General features: G+C 42.5%; 1 protein-coding gene across 1 annotated transcript in view; it reads left to right on the top strand.

Moving 5' to 3' along the window:
- TOX4 (TOX high mobility group box family member 4) overlaps window positions 1–10,256 on the top strand; it is a 23,751-nt gene that overhangs the window by 5,288 nt on the left and 8,207 nt on the right. The window contains exons 3-5 of the mRNA XM_017853416.1: window positions 6,694–6,936; window positions 7,827–8,087; window positions 8,402–8,642. Coding sequence (XP_017708905.1) covers window positions 6,694–6,936; window positions 7,827–8,087; window positions 8,402–8,642 — 745 coding nt within the window. The remainder of the gene's footprint in view (window positions 1–6,693; window positions 6,937–7,826; window positions 8,088–8,401; window positions 8,643–10,256) is intronic.

Here is a 10,256-nt window from a genome sequence, read left to right as displayed (position 1 = left end):
TTCACTGTGTTAGCCAGGATAGTCTCCATCTCCTGACCTCATGATCCGCCCGTCTCAGCCTCCCAAAGTGCTGGGATTACAGGCTTGAGCCACCGCGCCCGGCCTTTTCTTTTTTTCTTTTTTTTGAGATGGAGTCTCACTCTGTCACCCAGGCTGGGATGCCGTGGTTCAGCCTTGGCTCACTGCAACCTCCGCCTCCTGGGTTTAAGCAATTCTCCTACCTAAGCCTCACGAGTAGCTCGGACTACAGGTGCCCACCACCATGCCCAGCTAATTTTTGTATTTTTAGTAGAGACGGGGTTTCACCATGTTGGCCAGGCCAGTCTTGATCTCCTGACCTTGTGATCCACTCGCCTCCTCTTCCCAAAGTGCTGGGATTACAGGCATGAGCCACGGCGCCCGGGTAGTTCATATTTTTAAATGAGGGTCAAGAATAGGCAAAACTGAGCTATCAAAATAGTGATACCTGTTGGGAAGGGAAGGAAGTATTCACTGGAAAGGGGCACAAGGAAATGTTCTGCATCTTTTATCTGGATAGTGATTACTTGGATGTTTGCATATCTAAAAAATCCATTAAGCTATACACTTAAAATTTATGTACCTTACATAAGTTATATATCAATGAAATAAGAAATAGTAATAATTTCAAAAGAGTAGCAGTCCAGAGATAGCATTGCCTGAGATGGAAAGTTCTATGATCTGAAGGCAATTTAATCTTTCTGTTTCTGTTTTTCAGATTGGCTCTAATATAGTGGTATTATGCTTAGAGCACATTGGGGAAATAATTAGGCCTAAAGGTACCTATCCTTCGGTAGGAAAAGTAACTGTAGCATGAGAACTAGTTCATTATTTCAGGCTGAACAGGTAAAATTTTCACTACTACATCAGTTTTTAAGAACAGTTATTTAAATGACCCATAGTACCAGTGTATTGTTGAATAAATAGGTGTTGGATTAAAATAAATTTCTCTAAAATGAATATATAATAAGCTAAAGAAATAGATTGTATGTTTTGGTATCAGAGAATGAAAAAAAGGGAGGGAAATGGTATTTTTGATTTTTTGGTTCTCTTGATATTTAAGCATCTTTGCTTATAAACTGTAATTCCCAAACCAGCCCCTCCCTCAGAAAGGCCCAGGAATTGAACAGAGGAGGAAAGGAAAGCTAAGTTAGAAGGTAACTGTATATCATGTTCCTGTTTTCTCTTTCTGTGTCCAAACCATTTCTTTTTAATATTTGCTACAGTTTTAGCTTTGTTTTATATTTAACAGTCTAGAATGTGATCTCTTTATGTAGTCCACTAAAATAAAATAAGTTTAGATATTCATTTTGGATTTTACTGATCATTTGTAGTGAAAGAGATTTTAGTGAATCTCTATTTTATTATAGCATGTGGTTTACCCTTCTGTATCCTTTTTTTTTTTAACCCTCTGTATTCTTGATAATTGCAGTTATCTTACTGTTCATACTTAAAGGAAGAAATAAAACAGAACCCAGAAAACCACCATGAAAGCCATAGGTACTGAATAACAAAGCTTTTCCACATCCCAAGGGGTGGTGTATAGAAAGAATGCCTTGTCGATCCTACATAATGGAATCTCTCCATATCTATATATCTATATATATTTTTTAATCATTGCCCAGTTCATTTTATGTAGGCATGTCTAATTTTTTAGTGTACAATGAGAACATTCCAGATGGTTTATGAGGGGTAGTCACTTGTGGAACACTGGTCCCTTGTTTTCGATATGAATTTTTATCCTTTTGGGGTTCTCATTAACGAATAGTATCATTCTTTATATCCTGACAAAGTTGCTGTTTTGTTGTGGTAAGCAGAAAAGGGTAGGCATCTTTGCTTTAAAAAGCAATCTGTATCTTAAAAATTTTGGAAACTACCGTTTTACTATTAGTCTAGTACAGTAAATGTTTCCCTTGATCCATGTTCCTATAACTTTTTTTTTTTTTTTGGTATGAGAATTTGGTAAAATCTTTGTACCTTCTACCTTAAAACTGCTCATGTAAACCTAAACTGAAATATCAGAAAGAGTCATGGACTGGAAGTTAAGAACTTCCACACAATAACAAAAATTGTGGGCCAGACACAGTGGCTCACACTTGTATTCCTAGAACTTTGGGAGGCCAAGGTGGGAAGATCACTTGAGCCCAAGAGTTCAAGGTTGCAGTGAGTGATGATGGAGCCATGCACTCAGCCTGGGCGACAGGGTAAGACCCTGTCTCAAAATTAGGAAACAACAAAACAACATACATACATACATGATTTGTATACTACTGAGAAAAGTTCAGTTCTTGGAGAAAGTTTCAGTTTTTCCCATCAAGAACTGCCTGATATTTTTTGTTATTTTTGTGTGTGTGTGCGTGTGAGACAGTCTTGCTCTGTCATCCAGGCTGGAGTGCAGTGGTGTGATCTTGGCTCACTGCAGCCTCCAACTCCTGGGTTCAAGCGATTCTTGTGCTTCAGCCACCCAGGTAGCTGGGATTACAGGTGTGCACCACCACACCCAGCTCATTTTTGTATTTTTAGTAGAGATGGGGTTTTCCACGTTGGCCAGGCTGGTCCCGAACTCCCGACTTCAAGTGATCCACCCTCCTTGGCTTCCCAAGGTACTGGGATTACAGGCGTGAGCCACCACTCCCCGCTGGGAACTGCGTGTTCTTATGCTCTGCATGCTGCTTATGTCTCAGACAAGGACCAAATTTTTTACCATACCAAGTAAAATAGTAAGGAGAAGGAAAATATAGAAATGAAACTATGTGTATCTTTTTGTCTTTTAGGAAATTTTTACAAATGTGATTCACAGAGATTGGGCATTTCGCAGGCATACTTTTTTCTCCCTAGTTTCTGCTAGCTGGAAATTTTCTTTCTAGCAATGTCTTTTTTTTTTTTTTTTTTTTGAGACGGGGTCTCGCTCTGTCACCCAAACTGGGGTGCAGTGGCGTGATCTTGGCTCACTGCAACCTCTGCCTCCTGGATTCAAGTTATTCTCCTGCCTCAGCCTCCTGAGGTAGCTGGCATTTCAGGTACCCGCCACCACGCCATGCTAATTTTTGTATTTTTAGTAAAGATGGATGTTCACCATTTTGGCCAGGCTGGTCTCGAACTCTTGACCTCAAGTGGTCCACCTGCCTCGGCCTCCCAAAGTGCTGAGATTATAGGCGTGAGCCACCGCACCTGGCCTTTTTTTTCTTTTTTCTTTCTTCTTTGTTTCTTTTTCTTTTTTTTTTTCTTTTAGACATGGTCTTGGTCTGTCGCCCAGGCTGGAGTGCAGTGATGCAGTCTTGGCTCACTGCAACCTCCAGCTCCTGAGTTCGAGTGATCCTCATGCCTCAGCCTCTCGAGTACCTGGGATTACAGGTGTGTGCCACCATGCCTGACTAATTTTTGTTCTTTTAGTAGTAGAGATGGGTTTCACTGTGTTGGCCAGGCGGGTCTCGAACTCCTGGTCTCGTGTGATCCACCCACCTGGACCTCCCAAAGTGCTGGGATTACAGGTGTGAGCCACTGCTCCCAGCCTAATGTCTTCATTAAACCAGAATTGGCGGCTGGGCGCTGTGGCTCATGCTTGTAATCCCAACAGTTTGGGAGGCCAAGGCAGGGTGATGGCTTGAGTCCAGGAGTTCAAGACCAGTCTGGGCAATATGGCCAGACCCAATCTCTACAAAAAAATAAAAAAATTAGGCCAGGCGCGGTGGCTCAAGCCTGTAATCCCAGCACTTTGGGAGGCCGAGACGGGTGGATCACAAGGTCAGGAGATCGAGACCATCCTGGCTAATATGGTGAAACCCCGTCTCTACTAAAGAATACAAAAAACTAGCCGGACGACGAGGCGAGCGCCTGTAGTCCCAGCTACTTGGGAGGCGGAGGCAGGAGAATGGCGTGAACCTGGGAGGTGGAGCTTGCAGTGAGCTGAGATCCGGCCACCGCACTCCAGCCTGGGCGACAGAGCCAGACTCCGTCTCAAAAAAAAAAAAAAAAAAAAAAATTAACCTGGCGTCGTGGCCAGGCGGGGTGGCTCATGCCTGTAATCTCAGCACTTTGGGAGGCCGAGGAGGGCAGATCACCTGAGGTCAGGAGTTCAAGACCAGCCTGACCAACATGAAGAAATCCCATCTCTACTAAAAATACACAATTAGCCAGGCATGGTGGCACATGCCTGTAATCCCAGCTACTAGGGAGGCTGAGGCAGGAGAATCGCTTGAACCTGGGAGGCAGTGGTTGTGGTGAGCCAAGTTCATGCCATTGCACTCCAGCCTGGGCAAAAAGAGTGAAACTCTGTCTCAAAAAAATAAATTAGCCTGGTGTGGTGGTATGTACCTATAGTATCAGTTACTTGGGAGGCTGAGGTGGGAGAATCACTTGAACCCGGGAGACAGAGATTGCAGTGAGCAAGATTGCACCACTGCACTTTATCATGGGTGACAAAGGAGACTCTATCTCAAAAAAAAAATAAAACTACCAAGCGCGGTGGCCGGTGCCTGTAATCCCAGCACTTTGGGAGACTGAGGTGGGCGAATCACAAAGTCAAGAGATCAAGACCATCCTGGCCAACATGGTGAAAGCCTGTCTCTATTAAAAAATACAGAAATTAGCTAGGCATGGTGGCACACACCTGTAGTAGTCCTAGCTACTTGGGAGGCTGAGGCAGGAGAATTGCTTGAACCCGGGAGGCAGAGGTTGTAGTGAGCCAAAATCACGCCACTGCACTCCAGCCTGGGCTACAGAGCAAGACTCCATCTCAAAAAAAAAAAAAAAAAAAAGAACAGAAATGGTCATAATAGAAGAATCTTTCAGGATCTAGAGGAACCTTGAGGACTGTGAGCCCAACACTTTGGAGACCAAGGCAATAGGATCACTGGAGCCCAGGAGTTCGAGACTAGCCTAGGCAACACAGGGAGAGCTTGTCTCTACAAAAAAAATTTAAAATTAGCTGGTATGGCAGCACATGCCTGTAGTCCCAACTACTTGGGAGGCTGGGGCTGGAGGCTTGCTTGAGCCCAGGAATTACCAGCTTTGGTGACAGAGCAAGACCCCATCTCAGAAAAAAAAAAAAAAGAAACCTTTAGGAACTCTTATTTAAAGAATGCATTGTTCAATTACAAAAAAAAAAGTGGGTACCAATTGAATTTGATCTGAATCAGTTTATATTTACTATGCTATGTGTTAGATTGATAGAATTTTAAGTTTCTAAAATTCCAATTACCTGTGATAATCGGTTGGCGTAGGGGGCAAAGGAATCATTATTAGGATATTATTCATAACAATGGTTAATGATGGTTATTAAGCCATTATATGTATCAGGCAATGTGCCAAGCTTTTATGCATGAAGTCTCACTTATCCTCATAATAACCATATAAGGGGATTACCATTGTAATTCCTGTTTCACAGATGAAGAAAACTTGTTCAAGGTCTTGTACCCAGGTCTCTCTGATAGCAGTCTCTTGCTATTATTTATAATTGCCTATTGTTGCAAATGCCACCAGTTAGATTTTGGTGTCAAAACAGAACCATAGCACTTAACGTATCTTAGATCATAACTTGGTCTGTTAGCTACATGAGTGGTGGCTTCATTCAGAAGAGAAAGTATTATTATTGATACATGAGTGGTGGCTTCATTCAGAAGAGAAAGTATGTATTATTATTGACCTAGTTGGACTCAGAGGAAGAGATTGGGTCTTTAGCCAGCTGGAGTAATCCTTTTCCTCTCTTAGAGAGAAGCTTATTCAGCAAGACTAGCATTTTTGGCATTGTTGAGGTTTTCTGAAAATCGTATACAAATGGGAATCTTGGTCGGGCGCGGTGGCTCACGCCTGTAATCCCAGCACTTTGGGAGGCCAGGGCGGGTGGATCACGAGGTCAGGAGATCGAGACCATCCTGGCTAACACGGTGAAACTCCGTCTCTACTAAAAATACAAAAAAATTAGCCGGGCGTGGTATTGGGTGCCTGTAGTCCCAGCTACATGGGAAGCTGAGGCTGGAGAATGGCCTGAACCCGGGAGGCGGAGCTTTCAGTGAGCGGAGATCACGCCACTGCATTCCAGCCTGGGCGACAGAGCGAGACTCTGTCTCTAAAAAAAACAAACAAAAAAATGGGAATCTTTAGTTGTTAACATTATAATTTCTAAAGTGGAGAAGAAATAGGAAACGCTAAGTGCAAATATTTTAGAGGGGGATAAAGTTTCCATGACAGTACATTTTAGCATCTGTTTGAAAGGAACCTAAAACAACAAAGTACAATTGGCTGGCTGACAGCAAATTTCTGTGGCCTAACAGTTTAGTTGTAATAATTGTGAAATAACTGCTCTGGTAGAATCTTTAGAGAGATTTCAAGGATCATAGTAAGCAGGTTATAAAGGCTGTATCCTAAGTAATGGTACTGGAAGAATTTTTCATTAGAACAATAGGCATAATTTAGGACAAAAGAGTGGTAATGGTAGAAAAGATAAAAGAATTGAAAATTGTGACTGATGTTAGCAGCCTTGAATGCACCAAGTGACCAAGGGTATCAGAAGAGAGATTGGTAAAAATAATAGATTCTAAGAAATTGATTATAAAATAGGATCCTAAGCAGAAAAAATGTACCCCGAGAATCTCTAGTACCCCATTATGTTCTTCACTTAGTAGTACGCCATTTCTCCTCTTTTCACTAATTCTTTTCCCCCTTTTTTCCCTACAGACATTCCATACACCAAGCTTGGGTGATGAGGAGTTTGAAATCCCACCTATCTCCTTGGATTCTGATCCGTCATTGGCTGTCTCAGATGTGGTTGGCCACTTTGATGACCTGGCAGACCCTTCCTCTTCACAGGATGGCAGTTTTTCAGCCCAGTATGGGGTCCAGACATTGGACATGCCTGTGGGCATGACCCATGGCTTGATGGAGCAGGGCGGGGGGCTCCTGAGTGGGGGCTTGACCATGGTAAGGGGCAAGACATTGTCAGGCTTACCCCAGCTAACAGGCATGGCATTAGGGGAGACAAAAGTTACTCTATTCCCTACTACACTTGGGTATTACTTGTGTGTCTTCTTGTGGCTAAAGGCTCACCAACAAAGACAATTTCACCTGAATAAATGAAATTTACCATGTAGGTAGATTTTACTTGAAAAATAATTTAAAATTGTATAATGTCTGGTTAGAAAATTATTGTGGTTTTTGGGAAAGTGTTTTCTGCTTTTATTATGACCTTCACATCCTAGGATTCAAATTTGAATGTGGTAGCTGGCACGTGGAGGGATTTATTAAAAAATGGTCTGAATCATGTTGAGAAGCCAGCAGATCAGAGCTTTTTTTTAAAAAAAAAAACGTCTGAGTCAAATATAGCATTGTAGATTACTATGTAATATAAATCAGTATGTTGGGCTTCCAGCACATCAAACCAGTAGCACATCTTCACACTCTATATTTGATGCCAAACTTCTGTAATATTGGCCTATTTATGCTGACTGCCTGTGTATTATAATTTTAAAAGCTATTATTTTGGGAGGGTACAGACAGGAAGTTTTTCTTTACTCAATGTGTTGTCCCTACCTATAGATTACTGAATAAGTTCATAGCTCTTTAACTTGTCCAACAGTATGACTTCTCTGATTATTTTTAGTTCTTTTGAGTGCAAAGAAGTAAATTCATTAATTTCTCTACTTTTTTAAAAGCTTATGTTTTATTTTCATTTTGAAGACAATTTATTTTATGTTTTGTATTTTAAATGATACAATCTGGGTAGGCAGAGAATTTATAAGCTATCTTAAATTTAGGGGGGGAAAGTGGTGTTTTTTTATTTAGTGTTTAATTAGTCCTTCTGCTTCTCTCAGGACTTGGACCACTCTATAGGAACTCAGTATAGTGCCAACCCACCTGTTACAATTGATGTACCAATGACAGACATGACATCTGGCTTGATGGGGCATAGCCAGTTGACCACCATTGATCAGTCAGAACTGAGTTCCCAACTGGGTTTGAGCTTAGGGGGTGGCACCATCCTACCACCTGCCCAGTCACCTGAAGATCGTCTTTCAACCACCCCTTCACCTACTAGTTCACTTCACGAGGATGGTGTTGAGGATTTCCGGAGGGTGAGGCATTCCCTACCAAAATCAATTCTGCTGTGATATTCTGGGGTAAAATTCTTGGGATACAGAGCTTAATCAGTATTCTTTAGCCTTGCCATGCCATCTCCTCTGCTCTTTTCTGGGTATGGGGTTCCACCTCCCAATTTCCAGTTTATAATTCTCTCAATCCCTATTCTTACTGGTTCTCCATACTTGACCAGTGTCTTTTAATGCTATTTCCATGATTTTTAGCATTTCTGAAAATTCCATACATGTGGCTAGTTTCCAGACATAATACTTGTCATCATCCATTGTGTAATTCTTTTTCTGTCTTACAGCAACTTCCCAGCCAGAAGACAGTGGTGGTGGAAGCAGGGAAAAAGCAGAAGGCCCCAAAGAAGAGAAAAAAGAAAGATCCTAATGAACCTCAGAAACCAGTTTCAGCATATGCTTTATTCTTTCGTGATACACAGGCTGCCATCAAGGGACAGAATCCTAATGCCACTTTTGGTGAGGTTTCAAAAATTGTGGCCTCCATGTGGGATAGTCTTGGAGAGGAGCAAAAACAGGTGAGCAAATGTTGAGGAACTAGTAGTGAATGTTCCAGAAGTTTTTAAAGAGATAAAAATAGAGGTTTTGTTTTTTCTTACATGTCCTTATCTAATATCAGCTGTTAATGACACTTAAATATCATCCTTTGTCTTAGAAGTTGCAGCCATACACTGACTCCAGAAAACCTATTTAAAATTTTTTTTTTTTCTTTTGAGACAGAGTCTCGCTCTGTCGTCCAGGCTGGAGTGCCAGTGGCGCGATCTTAGTTCACTGCAAGCTCCGCCTCCTGGGTTCACGCCACTCTTATCTTCACGCCACTCTTCTGCCTAAGCCTCCCAAGTAGCTGGGACTACAGGTGCCCACCACCACACCGGGCTAATTTTGTTTTTGTATTTTTAGTAGAGATGGGGTTTCACCATGTTAGCCAGGGTGGTCTCGATCTCGTGATCTCACAATCCGCCCATCTCGGCCTCCCAAAGTGCTGGGATTACAGGCTTGAGCCACTGCGCCCAGCCCCAAAAATATCTTAAATAATGTGTGGAAGAAGCTCTGGTAGGGCCAAGCCCTTTCATCTTAAATTGCACACTTCTGCTTAGTGACAGTGAAGGGCTAAGGGCTAATCACAAGGATAGATGAGTGAAACCCTCTAGTTTGTTCTTGGCTTTTGTTGTGCTGTTTGTGGTGGTAGTATTTAGCTTTACCTCCTAAGCCCACACAGTAATAATTTTACTGTAAGAATTTAAGAATAAACCCTGGCATGGTGGCTCACGCCTATAATCCCAGCACTTTGGGAGACCAAGGCAGGCAGATCACTTGAGGTAAGGAGTTCAAGACCAGCCTGGCCAACATGGTAAAACCCCATCTCTACTAAAAATACCAAATTAGCCAGGCGTGCTGGTGGCTGCCTGTAGTCCCAGCTACTCAGGAGTCTGAGGTAGAACTGCTTGAACCCGGGAGGTGTAGGTTACAGTGAGCCGAGATTGGGCCACCTGGGGGACAAGAGAGAGGGTGAAACTCCATCTCAAAAAAAAAATTTTTTTTAAATGTGATAAGAGGGCCAGGCCCAGTGGCTCACACCTGTAATCCCAGCCCTTTGGGAGGCCGAGGAGGGCAGATTACTTGAGGTCAGGAGTTCGAGACCAGCCTGGCCATCATGGTGAAACCTTGTCTCTACTAAAAATCCAAAACAAGCCAGGCATGGTGGTGCACACCTGTAATCCCAGCTACTTGGGAGGCTAAGACAGGAGAATCATTTGAACCCAGGAGTCTAAATCCAAAAAAGAAAAAGAAATTCAAAAAAAGGCCAGGTGCGGTGGCCTGGGAGGCAGAGCTTGCAGCGAGCCAAGATCGTGCCACTGCACTCCAGCCTGGGCAACAGAGCAAGACTCTGGCTCAGAAAAAATAAAATAAAATAAATAGTAGCTATTCTTGCCAGACTCCTGTTGATTGGTTGTCTTTCAGAGGTATGCTCAGTGGAGTGAGTCTGCCATACAGGTTGTCTTGACTGTTAGCTTTCAGAATTGTATTCACTGATAGGGGTTGTCAGTGATTAGACTAAGATGAATTGTCACTCATTGATAAATAATACAGAACTATCAGTCTTCCCTAGGAGTATGGGGAGTCCTTTTTTTTTTTTTTTTT

Source organism: Rhinopithecus bieti, unplaced genomic scaffold (assembly GCF_001698545.2).
Source record: "Rhinopithecus bieti isolate Rb0 unplaced genomic scaffold, ASM169854v2 scaffold_34943, whole genome shotgun sequence".
Lineage (NCBI taxonomy): Eukaryota > Metazoa > Chordata > Mammalia > Primates > Cercopithecidae > Rhinopithecus > Rhinopithecus bieti.
This window is presented reverse-complemented; position numbering and strand designations above follow the sequence as displayed.